The 20,000-nt window shown below is 29.9% G+C and overlaps 2 protein-coding genes across 5 annotated transcripts; one reads left to right on the top strand and one right to left on the bottom strand.

Annotated features, from left to right (window-relative positions):
- Positions 1-6,999: 6,999 nt before the first annotated feature.
- Positions 7,000-11,985, top strand: LOC112719995 (jacalin-related lectin 3). Its single transcript, XM_025770776.2, has 7 exons — positions 7,000-7,374; positions 7,507-7,719; positions 8,577-9,098; positions 9,776-10,003; positions 10,425-10,817; positions 11,090-11,311; positions 11,482-11,985. Exons 1-7 carry the CDS (start codon positions 7,372-7,374, stop codon positions 11,782-11,784), a joined length of 1,884 nt encoding a protein of 627 aa, XP_025626561.1. The 5' UTR covers positions 7,000-7,371; the 3' UTR covers positions 11,785-11,985.
- LOC112719996 (uncharacterized) lies at positions 11,403-16,306 on the bottom strand. 4 transcript variants are annotated; one of them, XR_003161977.2, is made up of 4 exons: positions 15,237-16,282; positions 14,239-14,360; positions 13,971-14,034; positions 11,403-11,743 (listed from the first exon to the last, which is right to left on the bottom strand). XR_003161977.2 is itself a non-coding variant. In XM_025770778.2 (3 exons), exons 1-2 carry the CDS (start codon positions 15,971-15,973, stop codon positions 14,354-14,356), a joined length of 744 nt encoding a protein of 247 aa, XP_025626563.1. In that variant the 5' UTR covers positions 15,974-16,282; the 3' UTR covers positions 13,796-14,034; positions 14,349-14,353. The 4 variants fall into 4 exon arrangements, 2 of the variants coding, with proteins under 2 accessions (XP_025626563.1, XP_025626562.1); XR_003812172.2 differs by having other exon boundaries at positions 14,349-14,360; XM_025770778.2 differs by lacking the exon at positions 11,403-11,743 and having other exon boundaries at positions 13,796-14,034; positions 14,349-14,360.
- Positions 16,307-20,000: the final 3,694 nt, after the last annotated feature.

Raw genomic sequence — 20,000 nt, 5'->3', positions numbered from 1 at the left:
TCTTATGGTAACTTGGCGCCAAAACACGTGATATGGCGCCAAAGTTACTGTCGGATTAATCCAATAGTTATCAGCAACTCAGTTTCGATAAATTCATTGAAAAACCGATGAAAAATCTACCAATAATTAGCGTAGGACAAAAATAATTCGTCAGTAAATAGTTTTCGACACCGTTTATACCGTCAACTCCAGGACGACGGTAAATCCAACGGTACTCATCGTTTTTCTTGTTGTGGGTGGTGATGATAACGATGATAACAAAATAGAAAGATAAAATAAAAGAGGAGAAGAAGAAAAAGCAGCGGTAGCAGTGTGAAGAAAAAGAAGAAAAAGAGGAAGAAGAAGCGCACATGGATATGAAAAACGGTTATACAACTTATTAAATTTGGTTAAGTAATTTGCTTGGTTGTAGAGCTTTTTTGGATTGGATAATGACTTTTATTTGGTCATAATTCATAAATGACAATGCCATTCAAAGGAAGCGAAGGAAGTATAGATGATGTCCATTTGTATATTTTTGTTTGTATCAATAAATCAACTTAAAAAAGTATACTATAGAAAAGTGAACTTTTTTTAAATATTGGGCTTAGAATAGTGTTATCTCCAAAGAGGCCCATTATGTGTGGTTGTATTGAGCTGCGGACGTTACAACTTTGATTTTTTAAATTCGTTAAAATAACAAATATTTTCTAAAAAAAACATCAATGATTTTTTTTAAATTAATTAAAATTCTTTTTAGATAAAATATTGGTATCGTTTTTTATCTTTTGAAAAATATAAATTATTTTCAAGCAGGATAAAAATATTTTTGGGTAGCGTGCGTCATTACAAGAAAAATGTTGAATATGGTCACATTTAGCTATCAAACGATAGCGATGGGTTTACCGGAGGATTTGGCAACAAATTCGTCGAATAAAAAGATTACCGTCGGATTTAATTTTCGATGGTTAATTCACCGGTAATAATTGGAGGAAAAACAAAAAAAATTTGCGTCGAAATTACTATCAGATTTACCGTCGAATTTATCCGCCAATAATTCCTAATTAGTGCAACGCTGCGTTTTGGTCACTTTTAAAGCGTTACCGTCGAATTTTTCTGCTGATAAATCCGACGATAATCTTACCCTAAATTCAAACCGCGAACTCTCTCCCCCTCATTTTCGAACTACTCTCTCTCTCTCTAACCTCTCCTCTCTCTCTCCCTCTCTCTCCCTAAACCACCTCCAGCAGTCCCTTCGCCAGCTCTTCTGCCAACATCGGCTACCACCAACTGCATCCAAAGAATGCGTGAACTTGGCTAGGTGCTCCTTGCGATGCGTTAGTCGTTCCGTCGCCGTTGTTATTGTCGCTCCTGCCACAACTGCCACTGTCGTTGCTCCCTTACTCACTGACCTGCGTCTCTCCTCCCTCGCCCTCATCCCTCTTCCTATTCCATCCTCGTTTTTACTTCATTTTAAATTTAAAAACTTTAACCCTTTTTTGAACCCTAACCCTATCTCACTCCTTCTTCAGTGACCGTGGTCCCTAGTTCATATGTTCTCGCCACCTTGGATTCTCGCTGCCAGTCGTACTTAGTTTCTACCACATCGCCGTCTTCTGCTTCCTCTTCTCGTGATTCCTCCATCGCTGTGTTCTTGGTTCTGCTTCTGCAATGTATGTGAGTTCACTGATTTCACTTTTGACTGAGTTTTTTTTTTCAGTTTTTATTCCATAAATTTTATACCGATTTTTTTTTCAATTTTTCAATTTTAAATTTTGGTGTAGATTTAGATAATTTGTTTAATTTCACGCAATCAATTATTATTGAGTTTCATCTAACTCTCTTTGTTGAGTTAAGAAATTAACTAAATTAATTAGTGATGACAAACATTATTTTTTGACAAAATAAATAATTAGTGTTGAGTGTTAATAATTATATGTTGCTAATTATTTATAAATTATTGCAGGCCAAAATTTAATCAAGCAGCCCAAATTGAAATGAAAATAAAAACATCAAGGCTAATGGGCTGGTTAATCAAGTGAAGCCCAAAAGAAACAAAGCCAAAGAAACCAACGGGCTGAATATGAAGAAAGCCAACCCAAGCCCGAGTTGCTTACCCAAGTGGATCCCACCAAGCTTCTAATACAAGATTGAAGACTTCACTCTCTCTTATTGCTTCGGTCAGCAACAAAACAAAAGAAAGAGAGTTGTGTTCCTCCTGCTACTTTTATCAGAGAAGAAAGAAAGAGAAAGTTTAATCATAAAGCAAAGATCTAATCACCCATCAAGTTGAGTTAGAAATTAAAAGGTGATTTATTCCCATTTGCATGCAACTTACTTTCTTCACTTCATCTCAAATCTTCTGGTTTACCATTTTTGGATAAATGGAAAAAGTGTTCTCTGATCTTTACTGCTGTGCATCTACGGTCATATATGTGTCTTGGGGACTAAGTTGTTTTTCAATGACCAAGATCTGGGATTACCATTGAAAATGTTTGTTTATACTGCTCAAATGTCTTCGGTCAAGCAAAAAGGAGACAGCTTGGAAATCCCTAATTTGGGATAATAAAGAAAGCAATCTCTGTTCACCACTGCTGTACATCAATGGTCAAGATTGTTTCTTGGGGACCAAGAAGTATCTCAAGGATTCAGATCTGGGTTCACTATTAAAAATAATTTTCTTTGCTTCCCTGATGCTTTCGGTCAAGAAAGAAGGTCAGACTCAAACTTCCAATTTGGGGATTAACTGGAAAAAAGGTGATGTGATTTGTTGGTGAAGCTCAAGGCTCAAGAAGTTGACCTAGGAAGGTGAACCTAGCTACATGCAAGGAGATAAAAGAAGTCTTGTTGTTCATTCAGAAGCTAAGGAGAGAAAATCAGAGTTTGAGAGTTGTGTTCTGTAAAGAAGTTCCTCTACTTGGATAATGCTTTCTTTCAAAGAAGCATTCGGCCAATACTGAAGAACTGTATCTAAGGTTTGCGAATCTGGTTTTGCACATAGCAAAGAGGCTGCTGATGAAGTCAATCTCCTTCATGTTTTACTGATTGTAATGTACTTTTCAATGCTTATCTTTCTTTAATTTCTTGTGAGAAAAGGCATTATGAGAAGGCTTAAGAAAAAGCCATAAGTGGAAAAAGACTGAGAGAAACACTTGAGAGAAAAGCCTAGAGTTATTTTCTGATTTCTTTAGGTTGGTTAAGTGTCTTGTATCTTGTACCTGTAAGGTATTCCTTTCTTAGTTGGGTTAGCACTAAGAGTGATTAGTTAGGTATTAGCATAGCCAATGTCAAGTTAGGTTAGAACTTGAGTGTGAAAGGATTGGGTCAATCCTGTAAAATTGGCGTATGTAATACTGTTAACTATAGTGAAATTCTTCCATAGTTGTGGAGGAGACTGGATGTAGGCTTGCATAGCACAAGGCAACCGAACCAGGATACATGCTGGTGTTAGCTTTTATCTTCTCTGCTAAGTTCTGTTTTCTGATATTCATGAGACAAAAATAAATTGTCTCATAAATTTCCGCTGCTGAGTTCAAACAGAACCTAAATTAAAAGTTTGTTTTAAAAGGGTAATAACAGCAATTAAAAGGAAAGCATAGATTCAACCCCCCTTCTCTAAGCCTACCACAACCTTCACTCTTGTTATGATTTTTAGTTTGTTCTTGATTCCTGGTTGAGAATTTTTGTTATTTTTTTGTTTTGCAAGTTTGAGTTCAGAGAATAGTATAAGATAGAGCACCCAAATAACAAATTTGTTGCAGTTGTGAGTGTTTATTTATGTGGAATATTATTCAGTACTTGTTTTAAAAATTTTTGAATTAGTTTTTAAATTATTTTTAACATGTTTGAATTTTAACTTCTTTTATCATTGCGGTTTCAGACCAATTAGGTTAGCAAGGCTAGTGGCAGGTAAAAATTGATTACTTGTTTTTAACTTATTTATGATTGATGATTGATTTTTGTTATTATTTTCATAATTGTTCTCTTATTGGTCTATTAAAATTTAAAATTCAATCACATATTAGTTATCTCTGTTTTTACTTTTTCTCTAATTTTGTGCTTATTCTTTATTTATTTTTTTGATTAATTATGCCTATAAAATTAATGTTCAATTCTTCACCTTTTATTTTTAGAAAAAATTGAAATCATATATAAAACGAAAATTTAGAAAGTACAATGATACCAAATATTGATAGGAAGAACATTTTCTATAAATTTTATAGTCTATTTTTAGTTCTTTTAAAATTTTAATATTTAAAAAAAAATTTATATGTTAATTTGACTGATAATAATGAGTAGAATTAAGCCTAGAAAAGTATATAGAAAAAGAAAAGAAGAAAATACTGTGGAGAAAACTTACAACTTCTTACAAGCATAGGGTATCACCACTAATTAGCAATTTCCACAAGAAGACAAGTAAACAGACGATCCTCTAATTGGATATTTAACACTTAAACCTTTTAATATAAAATGATATCAATTTTAAACTAGTACATATTCTTGTTTAAAATGGATGTAACATATAAAATGCTCATACGATATATCCTTCTTTTCTTTTTTTGATTTTGGAAGGTTGAAAATGCTAATATATTCTAACGTGTCACACATGGATAGAGTTCTAGAGAATCTCTTTATGCATGAAGTTATTCAGAATTTTCCTTTAACAATCAATCATGGCTCATTAACTAAAGAAAAATTAAATTTGCAATATTTTTGTGTATATATATATATATGAATTTTCCTTTAACAATCAATCATGGCTCATTAACTAAAGAAAAATTAAATTTGCAATATTTTTGTGTATATATATATATATATATATATATATATATATATATATATATATATATATAAGATTTTTTTAATATCTTCTCTCATTTTTTATTAATAATTTTTAATACTAAAAAACTTACAAAAATATAGACAAACAATAATATATAACATTTTTGTTAGCTTTTAATAGTAGATTCCTGATAGAATAATATGATTATATGGTCTAGTGTAGTGTCCATCGATAAATCGAAATCTGATTAGAGGACCCACTTGTTTTTTCAAAATTCTTATTTTCTTAAGAACATAATTCGATTTCATCAACATAACATCATCAACATGAATCAATACAAAGCGCATTAGATTCTTTCCTTAGTGCGAAGCAACTAAACGCTAGTTTATGATGAGGATTGAGTAAAATTCTAACTCATAACTAAGCCATTCCCACAATCATCATATCTAAGGATATAGAATATGCAATTGCGGTCAAAGATGGTTCAATAATTTGAATAATCGGTAAAAAAAAAAAAAAGGAATTTCTTTTAAAGAGAAGCAGAAATTAACATTCGAAGAAATTGTCAAATGCCACTTACATATAGCAAAAAAAGAGAGTTAGATTTATATTTAAAAAGGGAAAAATTATGTTCTATATTAAATTAACTTATAAACTGAAAAAAAGTACAATATTCCGTTATGGAAAATATTAAAATGTGAAAAAAAATGGACAAATTTGAGTTTCTTCTAATTTTAAAATTACACGGACGTATTATAATACAGTGGGATACCTTTTTTTTCTTCGAGTAAATTTAAACTCTTTCTAAATCTAAAAAAAAATTTTATGAACATCAAACTTCTTTTGAAAAATCTTTTTCTTAAATCTAGAGAATTTGTACTATTAACTTCAATTCAATGCAACATTCATTTCAGCGAGCGTTTATAATTAAATATTTTTGTAATTTTTGAAGAGTTTTGACAATTTAACCTTTTATAAGAGATTATTTTATTATGCCAACTAGTTATAACTCAAATGCTATAGTCACCTCATACTTATTTAAGAGGATGCAGATTTGAGTTTTCTTATCTTTGGTAAAAAAAAAAAAAAAAAAAAGATTATCTTATGATATAATAGTGACTCTCTATTGCTATAGAGTATGGTATAAAGTTCAGCTATGGTTGTCATCACTCTTTTAGGGTTAAGTACAATTTTGGTTTCTAAAATATAGACTAAAAAATTTTTTTGTTTCTAAGTTTTTTTTTTTCATACAAAATTGTCCCTAAAATTTAAAACCAAGTTCTAAAATCGTTTTTTTACTTAAATCTTAAAAATTTAGACTAAATTACCCATAACTAAAAAGTTATAAAATAAAAAAAAATAAGAGAAAGATAATGTTTCTACTCCTGTAAAGAAAAAAGGAAAGAAGAAAAAGAAATTGTCCACGATTCACTTTTGCCTCCGCTTCCGCCGCCACCTCCGTACAATTTTAGTCCCTAAAGTAAGGACGATTTTAAAATCAAGTTAAATCTTAAGGACGATTTTGTATGTAAAAAAAGGTTGAGAGCAAAAAAATTTTCAGCCTATAGCTTAGAGACCAAATTCGTATTTAACTCACTCTTTTACAGAAAATTAAATTTCACCACAAACTATAAATATTAGATATAAAACTAAAAAAATTCCCTCTTCTCTGATGGGCCATATTAAATATAAAATTATTAATACATCTTAATACTTAACATTTTAAATAATTTTAAAAGAAATTATGCATACATTTTAGGATAAATTACACAAATAAAATAATTTCAGTTTAAAATTATACAGATGTATTAAATCAGAATTAGTTACACGTCATGTCTTAAATACCTCTATATAAATTATATCAAATTAATTCAATTGCAGCACATTTATAGTAAATCAAATCAACTTAATTTGATTTACATATAAATAATATAAATCGAATCAATTTGATTCGATTTATAAAGAGATGTTTAGAACATGGCGTATAACCAATTCTAATTTAAGATATTTGTGTAATTTTAAACTGAAATTATTTTATTTGTGTAATTTATCCTACATTTTATATAAATATTTAATTACATATTGTCAATGTAATAAAATTATTAATTTTTTATTTTGTTAGATGAATAGTAATAGTATCACTTAAACGCATGAATTTAATTTAATGAGAGAGAAAGTGTAACAGAGAGTTGGAGCAGAGCACCTGCCATACAACTCAAATTAGAATATGGCAGAAAGGGAAGAACACAGTAAGTTCCTACCTTTCTTTTTATCAAGGAATTTTGTTCTGAGCAACACAGTGTTCAGAACAGTGTTTGGTTAGTGACATTCAAAAAACAAGAAGCTAATCCATGCACACATAATAATAAAAAGCATAGTGGATTGGTTTCCATGGAGAATCTGATTCCTATACTTGCTGGGTTTTAATTTCAATCCTTTTCTCCATTGTGGATTCTAATTTTCACTCAAAACTTTTTGCTAACATATATTCCTCACAAGCCTTCTCCTTCAATTCAACCCAACTTAACACTCATCAATTTCCACTACTTCACAACTCAAATATCTATCCAAATTTCTAATAATTTTCTTCCCAAAATCACAATAGTATCATGGTAGTGCATGTTGAACTCACGAACCTAATATTACTTAATTAATTATGAATTGAAAAATTTTGATTTTATTTTATTTTTCTAAAATTTTAAGTTTCTAACAAAGTTTGATTGCATGGTTGTTTTTGAGTGCAGAGTTTGGAGGAGTATGGAAAGAAGCCGGTGTCGGTTGGGCCGTGGGGAGGCAACGGCGGATACCGGTGGGACGACGGCGTGTATTCATCGGTGAGGCAGTTTGTGATTGTTCATGGTGAAGGAATTGACTCCATTCAGGTTGAATATGACCATAATGGAAATTCTATTTGGTCAGGGAAGCATGGTGGAAGTGGAGGCCATATAACTGACAAGGTAAATAATCTTTCCATGCCTTTATAATTAACTATCTAGGCTTTATGTTGCTAGTTTTTACTAAGAGAAAGTCTAAGGACAAGTAGATTTTGTGATTTTTAGCCATTAATTAGTCATCAATAATGTTTTTAATGGTATGAGATTGCATTTAATGGTGTAAAATCATTCAATTTCCTTTTGATGGTTAAGTACTGGCCAGAATTTAACAAAAGTACTGGTCCTAACACTCCTCTTTTACTAATTCATAATTAATAATTTTTTTTTGCTTAAGATGTTCTTTAATCGTTGACTCTATTGTGAATTTTCATTTTGGTATTTTGTAACAGTTTAATTAGGTCTAAACAATTTTAAGAGAGTTTAATTTGAGTCTACAAGTCTTCTAAAATAATGTTTCAGAATATTTAAACTGAATTACCATAAATTTTCAAGAATTAAAACCATCTTTTTTATATAATACATGTACTTGTATCAAAATAAAATTTGATAAAATTAGTTTTTAAAAGATATCCGAACTGACTTTTTAATTTTTTTTTAAGAGTTAATACTAAAATTTATTAAAAATGTTATCTGCACGTTAAAAATCAAACACAATATAAATTAGTTATTTTATATTTATATATAAAATACATGTATTGTTTAAATTATTTTTAATGTGTAGTTTGTATTTCAATATACATTCTATACGGATAATTCATTTGGCGACTGATTTTTAGTATACACAGTATATAGTATATATATATAGCATGATTGAAAAATTTACAATATATATTTGTAAGGATCAAATACTTGTTTAAGTCTAAAATTTTGTACCACATATTAAGTATTAACTAGGTATATTTATGATGGTATTATTGTAGGTGAAGCTTGATTATCCAGATGAATATCTGACATCAATTGAGGGATACTATGGAAGCTTAAGCCAATGGGGTGCTTGCTATGTTAGGTCCTTGAGTTTTGAGAGTAACAAAAGAACTTATGGACCCTTTGGTTCTGAAAAAGGAATACATTTTTCATTGCCAGTTTCTGGGGCAAAGGTAGTTGGATTCCATGGTAGATGTGCTTGGCACTTAGATGCCATTGGTGTGTACCTAAACTCCTTCCAACCAAACCCATCAAAGGCTTTGTCTCTTTCAAAAAGTTACTTAGTTAACACTACTACTACTACTACTGAAGCTTCTGGTGGCTACTCTGTTATACAAGGAAGTGTTGGTCAAGGATTTGATATTGTTCTTGCTTTGAGACAAAAAGATGAACTTGGTAATAAGCCTATGGGGAAGATTTCTAGTTTCAATGAGTCTAAAGTTGTTGAAGAACCTTCCTTGGGGAAGATTTCTAGCTTCAACAAGGAGTCAAACAATATTGAAGAACCTAAAGAAAAGGTAAGGGTAAAAAAGTGCATTGGAAATAATGTCTTGGAATCACTTACTCAAATTTTGTGGATCATGTAATAAAGGTAACTTAAAGGCCAGATTTAAATAAGAAGGGTAAAGTTTTTTTTTTTTCTAACTTTTATAATTTTTTTTAATTTTTAATGTTTAATTTAATTTAATTTAGTTTTGTCTTTAACGTTATCCATTTGAGTAAAAAAATTATCCTGGGACGTTTTTAATTTTGTTCTTAACGTTTTAGATGAAGTTAATCTCTAGAGATAGTTTTGACTCAAATAGAAAATAATGTTAAGGAAAAAATTAAATGAAATTAAACATTAGAGGTATTTTTTAAAAAAAAAAATAAACATTAAAGATGAAAAATATATTTTACTCTAAAAATAATAAGAGACTTACATCTGTCCTAATTTATATCTATACTTCTAAAATTATGTCTAATAGATATCTTAAGATAAAAAATAAAATGAGAAGAAAGAGATAAAAGACAAAAAAAAGATATAATATTTTTAGATAAATTTTATCTAAAATAGAAATATTTTTATCTATTTTTGTGTTAACATAATCACAGCGTAGAATCTCAGATTACTACTATCATAGAACTGTATTCATGAATGGTTTCTTACTCTTTGAACTTTGAACCTAATAATAAAAATTTTTCTTGACTTCAGGTAGGTCAAGTGGAGAAGACACCTTCAATGGTTGAAGGTATAGTAACATATGGTCCTTGGGGTGGTAGTAGTGGATACTTATTTGATGATGGACCCTATAATGGAATTAGGCAAATCAACTTGTCCAGGAATATTGGAATTGTATGGATTAGAGTTTTGTATGATTTGGATGGGGAAAGAGTATGGGGTCATAAACATGGTGGAGCAGGAGGATACAAAAATGATAAGGTAAACTAACTATGAGTTTTGCAATGTATGTTTTACATTTCACTATACCATTAATTTAGTTTTCAAAATATGATAATATTGATAAATTAATTCTCAAAAAATCCATAAACAAAGTTATAAAATTTCGAAATATATTTTATTTAAAAATTAAATTTTCATTAATTTAAACGTAATTAATTCAGTCAATTCTAATAATAAAATACATAAACTAATTTTATATCTATCAAATATTAAGGTAGTTTGACAAAACTATCAACTGAATTATTTATTGGTAATTTTGTCAAATTAACACAATTTTTTATAGATATTGTATTCGTTTATTATTACTATTTATTTATTTTTTTTAACCGAAGATAGAGAGGCTCGAACTATATAACTAATAAGATTAATTGAATTCGAAATGGTGTGCAATATTTTGCAGATATTCTTTGATTTTCCATATGAAGTCCTAACACATATATCTGGGTACTATGGATCTGTGATGTACATGGGACCTGTGGTAATAAAATCACTAACCTTTCACACAAATAAAAGGTTGTATGGACCATTTGGAGAAGAACATGGGACTTATTTCACAACAAAGCTTATTAAAGAAGGGAAAGTGGTTGGAATCCATGGTAGAAATGGTTTGTTTCTTGATGCTCTTGGTGTGCATGTCATGGAAGGGAAAGTAATGGCACCAGTGAAGGCACCCCCTTCTCCTTCTTCCATGGCAATGATCCCAAGAGAACCAACCATTCCTGAAATAATGGAAAGTCCTCAATTGCCCTTGCCAGCTAGATTGTCACATTCTAAATCAGCACCTGTTGAAGAGGTATGTATACTGCAAGGCCAGTAGAATTACAAGTTTAAATGTTTAATTTAATTAGAGTTGAATCAGATGATAAATTCATATATTTATGTATAAAATATATAATTTTTTTTTTAAATTGTGTTTATTATTTTAAATCTTGAACGGTTCAACTGATTGCTGACAATTGATTTTTACTCTGCATCGCACTAATCTATAGCTTGTTTCCGATTAACTCATATAAAGCGGTTAGTTTGGTTTGGTCCGATTCTTAGAACCATGATACATTTTGACAGATCCCTTATGGTGTGATAAAAGAACCAGCACCATGTGGGCCAGGTCCATGGGGTGGGGATGGAGGAAGACCTTGGGATGATGGGGTGTTTTCTGGAATTAAGCAAATTTATTTGACAAAAGCACCAGAAGGCATTTGCTCAATTCAAATTGAGTATGATCGAAACAAGCAATCTGTTTGGTCTGTTAGGCATGGTGGTAATGGAGGCAATATCATGCATCGGGTATGCATTTTGGTTTTCTAGTTAACATCACATTTCACTATGATTTATTCATACTGATTATTACTATTATTAATTTATTATTATTTCTCTGTTTTTAGTCATGAATGCTATTGCTAGCACTAAAAAGTATTCGATTATTGTTGAATATTCATAGTCCTACTCTCATATAGGTAAAATTGGAGTACCCACATGAAGTATTAACTTGCATATCTGGCTATTATGGTCCAATTACTGCTGATGAACAAGCAGTAATAATAAAGTCACTAACATTATACACAAGTAGAGGAAAGTTTGGTCCATTTGGTGAGGAAGTAGGCAAGTTTTTCACTTCAACAACAACTGAGGGTAAGGTGGTAGGTTTCCATGGCAAGAGTAGCATCTACTTGGATGCAATTGGAGTTCATATGCAACACTGGCTTGGAAGTCACAAACCTTCAAAATCATCATCAATATTCAAGTTATTTGATTTGTGAACAACTAATAAGTATTATGGATCAAATATTTTAGTTAATTACATACATGATTACTTGTTATACTATGAATAACTAACACTTTGGCTACACTACATGTTGGGACCAAATGTAAGGCTTCTTTGTTATACTATAGAGAAGAATGATGATAATTCATTATACATAATTAAAAGGTTTAGTTTAAATAAGATGTATATTTTGTTTTGTTATTCCAATATCCTAGCCATTTATTATGCATACCTTTTTAAGAGTGAAAACAAAAATAAGTTTTTTTTAGTCTTTTTAAACTTCAAATACTAAAAATCAATCTTTTTAAATTTTCTAAATGTATCTAATTAAGAATTTTTATATTAACAAAAGTAATTTTGTTTCATGTTCATTGTGTGAATAGACATTTAAGAAATAAGGATAGAACTGTAATTTTATGCTTTTATCATGTTTTTTCATCGAGAACCATAACCCCATAAGGTTGATGATCCTGTTATTACTTTTGTTCCATTGAAGACAAATCCAGATGGGACATTTATATGTTTGTAAAGCTCATCAAGAAACGTATAAAAGAGAGCATGCTCTACGAATAAACAAATATTTGTCCAAAATGCATGTCTAATTGTCTAGTATGAAAGGTTTTCGAAATTTCCAGTATAAAAGTATTTCTCTAGTAGTATAAAGTCAGAGGTTCTTTTCAAACACAACTGCATTATTTTAATCATCAGCCTTTCTTCATATACAAGGTCTTTTTTTTTTTACAGTCGTTTCTTCATATACAAGTTAATGATCAAAACTCGGGTACAAACTTAACAAACTCTAAACTAAAAATAATAATAACAAAATGTTATTTCCCACTTTTTCACATAAGCTCAAGCAATTTGAAGATCCTTTCTACACAGGGCAATAATCGAAACTAAGCTTCATCTAAAAGCTTTAGAAACTCCAAACCAACAAATATAACGTGATTCTGCTTTCTTTTTCCCTTTACAGACAAGCAATTTGAGTCCACTGCTTTCTTTTATTTTTGCATTAAAAGATTGTGTTACACAATATTTTCACTGTTCCAGATATTGGGTATAAAAGAAAAAGTTGATAAAGGAACTATCCTTTCCAAATAGTACTTTCCACACTGTACTGTGTACAAAAGAGAGAATTCCTAACAGTCGTGTCTCCCTTCTATTTCTCTGTAGTTTCAGAAATTATTGCTATTTCAGTCATCCTAAACTCATGAAAAACTATGATGTCCCAGCTCATGAGCGAACCCAAATAATTGTCTATTGCCTATATATACAAACAAAACAATGCATAGATCCAATAAACCTACCTTCCTCGAGGACAAATCAGTATTGAATAAATAATGACTATCTCTAGATTCTCTCACTATATAGAGAATGTTACAAGACAAACAAAATCGTAGTGTCAAATGTGATGGTGGCAAAGAAGCATTACATAGGAAGGGTACTTCTATTAATATAGACTCGTGCAAAGATTTCAAATACTCATATAGACTAATGCAAAGATTTCAAATTGTAATACTGATAATCTCGAGTCAGTGAGTCACTGATCTTGTCAGTAACACATTATATTAACAAGTGTATTAATAGGCACGTCCATCTTTTTAATTATTAAATATGTAAAATTGTTACAAAATTGAGAATAGTCAAGATGGTAAGTATCTAACATTCTAACCAAGAAGTTTGGGTTCAAATTCTATACATAGCAGAAAATGTTTTTCAGAAGGATATTTTAGGAACAAAAATCTTTGCACCAAACCCTTCCTCAATCCCCATTATATATACTAAACGTAGACTAGAAGTAGATATCAGATCATAATCAAGTAGAATATGCACAAATAGAAGAATCTAATATGTATATGAACATCAAGAACTCAATATATTTTAAAGATTCGCAAGTACACGTCCTTTTCTTCTTTCAAGTTTAAGCAATCAAATCTGTCAGAAATATTGATAGAAACAAATTGCTTACAAGTACAAGACTGAAGACTCCATCAACAAAGCTCAAGGATCAGAATGCAGCATAAAATGAGTTTTATCTATGGACATTTTAGCCAATAGACATAATAATCCTTCAAAGATAGGAATCGACTCTTTCCATATGTCAGCGTCCAGTGTCAAATAATTGTTCCTAATCAGATAAGTTAACTAAGATTTTGCAGAGAATTATGATAGCAGATTTACCTTATCCCTGTGGCAAAGCAGCTCTAGAACTCGGGCCCCTACTGCATATCCAGCATCCTCCAGTCTAGTGCATTTAACATTGATAAAATATCAGCATACTTTATATTGATTTCAGAACATAATAAAAGCAAATCATCAGAAGAATGGTATTTTTAAAGCCAGATCAATCTCTCTGACAGGTGATTTTACAGGGTCTATTTAGCAAAGTGGGAGCTTTGATGTGGGTTGCAAGAAACTGCATGTGATTTGTGAATTTGCAATGAATTACCCTAGAACAAAAAGAACAAAATCCCACAGGCCATATCCGGCAGAGTAAATCCAGAGATCCGTGCAACAAGACATGGAAGACGCATCAATAAGGAAATCTGGGTCACTTACTGAAATTATCGCCTGTAAAACAATAGAATATGGGTTTTCATTAAACAAAATAATGAAACAGAATAACCAATAAAATCGTTATCTCATAACATCAGGTATGATGTGCACTTTTTGGCCTGTCATCATCTGGGGTCAGTATCAAACATAATCTACTGTTATATGTAAATGTAAAGAAAGAAATACAGCCAGTAGTCCATTTTTGCAAACATAACATTCACTCAACATTCCTTTACAATTATATCTGACTATATACTTTGGAAAGGAAAAGTCCAAAGGTAAGTTAAAAAATAATTAAAATTATGAATTCTAATGTTAAGTATCATATTTAGATGTGAAGCAATTCAATAAATTAATATTAGAAAAAAATGACACCATTCAAATAGTGGCCAGTGAAACAGCAATAAAGATTGAAAAAAAAAACCCACGTTAATAAGATGGACTGAGGATCTCAGGCATATTCTGAATTACTTCCTGAAAAACTCAAATAGACAATGTCATATTGATACTATGTTTTACAATAATGAGACCCCAGAAGTCAGAACCTTGTGCACGATCAAGCAAGAAAACAGTTGCAGGTCAGATACAAAATTTGAATGGGGGGCATATATCTCTACTAATTTTGTAACTTTTAGAAATATATGATCCTAACTGTATTTCGACATTTAGAATTAAGAAATTACTTGATGAAAGAAAACCAAGCCAATTTTGATTTTTGATTCGTTACATTATTCTTTTCTGTTACAAGATTACTGAATCAACAACTTTTCACACAGCATTGAATTTCTAAGCTTGTCGTAGTAGACATACCAAGAGCATTTATCATTTAAAAGAGCTTCAAACAAAATTGCCAAATGCATAACATTAAAAACATGGTCAATATGTGATCACCTGTTAAACTTCTTGTTCCCATACACATCTCTATCGCTGCGGCGCTCACTATGGCTGCTGCTGCTGCGGCCCTTCTCCCCGATCAACGCCCTCTCACGCTCCTTCTCGCGCTTCTCCCTCTTCAACCTCTCTTCCCTCAACTCCTCCAAAGTCTTCCTCGCATTCTTCTTCTTCTTCTTGTTCTCATTCTTCACTTCCCCGTCACTATCATCCCCACCGCCCTTGTCATCGTCGCCATTACGCTTCTCAAGATACCAAGGCATCTTCACACCCTTCCCTGCTACCCCATACCCTAACCTATACTTCTCATCCTCGGGACCCACCGCCACCCCCGAGGACTTCCCTTCTTCTTTCTTCATCCTCTTCTCCTTCTTCCACCCTTCCCTTTCCCCTAACAACTCCTTCCTCTTCTCGGTTCCTCGTACAGGATCGAAAATCTTAATCCCCTCGAATAAGTTAATGTGTCCGTTGTTATCCGAATTCTTCGATTCCGGTTCTTCTTCTCCTTCCTCCTCCTTCTCTTCCTCTGCCTTGGCCTTAACGAGAGGAGCCAAACCCTTGGCGGTGCGGAGGCGCTCGAGGCGGAACTCGGCGTCGCGCTTTCTGACCTCGTCGCGCTTGATCTGCTCGTCTCTGGCGGCTTGCTCCTCGTCGCGGCGGACCTTTTCCCTGTTCTCGTAGTTATAGACGTTCCACCGCTTCTGCGGGAGAATGTTGAGGCCACCATGGCCTCCCATTTTCGGTGGCTTAACGATTCAGCTTGCTGAGGTTGGAGATTATTGGCTGTGAAATTTGTAATATCGATGAACTATGAGCTTGATGATAGGCCTCTTTCGATTTTCCCAGCGAGAGATACGATATTGATAATAAATTTGCAATACTTTGTTGTAAATTTAATTTCGAATACGTTGTGTCCGCGGGTGTAATTGGGAATTCTGAAAACCCTAAGACGATACTGTAAGGGCATGTTCTTGGGATTTTTCATTTTCTGATTTAAATAAACATAAAATTTATGAATTTAGACGCGCACGTAAATAATTATATTTTTATCCTCTATTCCTTATCTCGTTATGAATTATATCAATTTCACAGCTTACGAAAGGGAATATGTTATATTACTATTTGATTTTTATTTTTTAATTTAATCCAATTTTATTTAAACATTTAAAATTTGTATGGTATAAATTTAAATCTGATGAATTCTACCCAATTTTTTTCAAATAAAGGATAAGTTACTATTTATATTTATGACATGTTTAATAATTATCGGATGAAATAAATTATGTTATTATGATTAACATTAACTTTTAATTTAATTTGAATTTTGACAACTAATTAAATTAATTAAATATAATAACTTTTTTTGTAAATTATAAGAATTACAAAAAAATTTTATTTTATAATTTTTTATTGTTTTTATACCACACATATATTAATTAGATCTAACGAAAAAAAAAACTAGAAAATTAAAAAAATAAATGAAAAGAAAAATCAAAAGGCGGAATCACAAATTTAAAATAACAAAAAAAAGAGATAAAGTGTTAATTGAGTAAGGGTGAATTTCATGATTATTAATAGAGTTGATATAAAAATTATGTAATTTTATAGGTATGAAGTTCAAATAATTTTACTATAATAAATTAGTTTTATTGTCAAAATTTAAGTTAAACTAAAAATTAATATTAATTATCTTGATAATATAATTCATTTCATCTAATAATTATTAAATTTATCATAAAAAATAATTTATCCTTTATTTAAAAAAGATCGAGCAGATTTTACTTTTAAATTTATTATTTAAACTAATTCGATTCAAATTATTATAATTTGAATTAAATAAATTTATATATCATTTAAATTTTAAAGATTTTTAATTTAAATAATTATACAAATATATTTGAAACGTACTCCAAAACTCATGTATTTTATACAGGAGAGATGTTTCCATAAAGATGTATAAAATGTCTTTTTTTAAAGATATTTTTTAATAATTAAAATTTAACACATATAATCACTTAAATTGTGTTAGTTTTGTCAAAATTAGGTCATATAAATTAATTTGATCGAAAAATAGTAAATTAAATTTTGAATCGGTCTAAATTAATATTTTTTATAAAAAATGACTACAATATCCCTATTATATAAAATGACTAAAATACTCTTATTATATATATTAATTTTGAGAATCATAAATTTTAGCTCTTTTCTTCTCTGTTGTTATAGGGTTAGAATTTAAAGTTTTCAAAATTAATATAATAGGGATATTTTAGTTGTGTTTTATAATAGGGATATTGTAGTAATTTTTTATAAAAAAATATTAATTTATACCGGTTCAAAATTTAATTTATTAATTTTTTTGCTAAACTGATTTGTCTAGTCTAATTTTTAATAAAAAATAATATAATTTAATTGATTATATGTGTTAAATTTTAATTTTTAAAAAACATCTTAAAAAAAAGATATTTTTGATATCTTTATCTAAGTGACTCCCTTTATACAGATACAGATACATCAAAAATTAATTAAAGAATGGAAGTAAAAATGGTGTTGTTCTCATATATTGTTGCATGGAGTGTAATCCAAAAATGTGAATCTGCAAAACTCAGTAACATACAAAACGCAAGTTACGTTTTAAGTGCACCTGAAAATGGCAGAGTTGCGCACATTAGTCACTTGCTGCAAAACGCAGGATGCGTTTGGCAGGGAAGGGAATCCAAAACCTGTGACTCCCTGCATGCACACAGGAGCATCCTTTGACCAATCTGGGATATCACAAAACGCAGGTTGCGTTTGGCCAGCGTGAAAGCAAGTCGCAGGTTGCGTTTGACAGCCTGCAGCCTTGCATGCATGACACGTGGATACAATGGAAGGTGCAGTGGCGGAACTTGAAACAAAATTTTGGGGGGGCCAGATAGAAAATAATTGTCAAAATGTTTTTGATATGGATCCCATTTAAGATAAGCTCGTCTAATCTCATCTCTCTGGTTTGGGTGATATTGCCAAATTTAAAGCCGTTTTTCAAGATCTCATTCTAAAAAGTTAAAGTTAAAGTCATCAGATGTAACTTTTTGAACTTTTGAAGGTTATATCTCACTTTTTCGTGATTCATTAAAGTAGAAGAACTATCTATATGTGTTGATATTGTAAAAGTTATATGTTTTTCTTCTTAAATATTAGTCTTCCTCTTAAAAAATGTATCAATTTTTTGATTTTTTATTATTATTTTATATAAAAAATTTGAATATATATCCTGTAAAATATGTAAAGAAGAAGTTAGAAGGACAAATATTAAAATTTATAATATTTATTAAATTTTTTTATCAATTTATACAAATACAATAATATTAATACTTATTGAATATTCTATTATTTTTTATCATATAAAAAATTAAATTAAATAAATAAAAAATATCTAAATTTTATATTTGAACTTAAAGATAAAGAGAGTGTTGTTTATTGAACTTATTAGCTACTTTAAGTCATAGTAAAGTATTTAAGTTAATTGAACTATTTTTTATCTTTTGAAAAAGTACTACTAAGTTTTTTATAAAAAGTTTGGGGGGCCATGACCCCTCCTTGTCTGAACTAAGTTCCGCCACTGGGAAGGTGAAACCGGTGTTTTTAAAGCCAAAACGCAAGCAAGGAAAACAATGTGCTGAGAAAGAGTGAAACATTGTGTTGTTAGAGTTAAAGAGAGGGTAAGTGAAGATTGTGGTGAATACTGAAAGAAAGGGTTAGGGGTTAAAATATTGTGTTGTTTGAGGAAGAAAAAGACTCGAAAAGAGTTTAGGTTCAACTGAGGGACGCTGGAAAAATATGGTGCGTAATTTTACTACATCTGAGAATCACATCATTGAATATTTGGATCATTCTAAATGGGTAAAATTTTTTTTTAATTTTCTGATCAATAAATAATTATATTTATTTGTATTATTATTATTATTATTATTATTATTATTATTATTATTATTAGTAGTAGTAATAATGATGTTGTTGTTATTGTTAGCCATTATTATAATACTGTTTAATAAATAAATGTTTATTATTATTATTATTATTATTATTATTATTATTATTATTATTATTATTATTATTGTGGTTACTGTTGTTATTATTACTATTGGATTTGTTAGTGTTAGTGTCACCGCTATTATTATACAATATTATTCTTAGTTATTATTATGCTTAAGTCTCGGAAAAATTCAAAAATATTGTTACGATAGTTAGTGTATATATAATAGAATACCGTTTAGGATAATGATGATATAATAAATGGTTATTATTATTGTTATATTTAAGTAATTATTATTATGAAAATTTGAATAATATATTATTATTTGTTTATAATATTAGTTATCATAATGATAATAAGTTGTTATTAATTTTTAATAATTAATAACACTGTTTAATAATTTATTATTAATTTTTAGTTATTTATTACTATTTTTTATTTATGATAATGATAATAATACGGTTTATATTAGTAAACGATATGTTTTTAACACTGTTTAATAAAAAAATTTATTAATTTTAATAGTTGATTAATATTTTGTAATAATAAATAATATTGTTTAATAATAGAATGCTGTGTAGGGTTCTAAAAAAAAGAAATGATTATCATGGTTAGTATAATAGTAGTGTTTAGACAATAATAATAAATTATTAAAATTTTCTAATAATAAATAAATAATACTGTTAATTAAATAAATATTTATTATTTTTTAATAATTTATTAATGTTTTTCTAGTAATATAATATACTCGC

The sequence above is a fragment of the Arachis hypogaea genome, chromosome 11 (genome assembly GCF_003086295.3).
Source record: "Arachis hypogaea cultivar Tifrunner chromosome 11, arahy.Tifrunner.gnm2.J5K5, whole genome shotgun sequence".
Lineage (NCBI taxonomy): Eukaryota > Viridiplantae > Streptophyta > Magnoliopsida > Fabales > Fabaceae > Arachis > Arachis hypogaea.
Note: the sequence above shows the minus strand (reverse complement) of the source record. Positions and strands in the feature narration are given on the sequence as shown.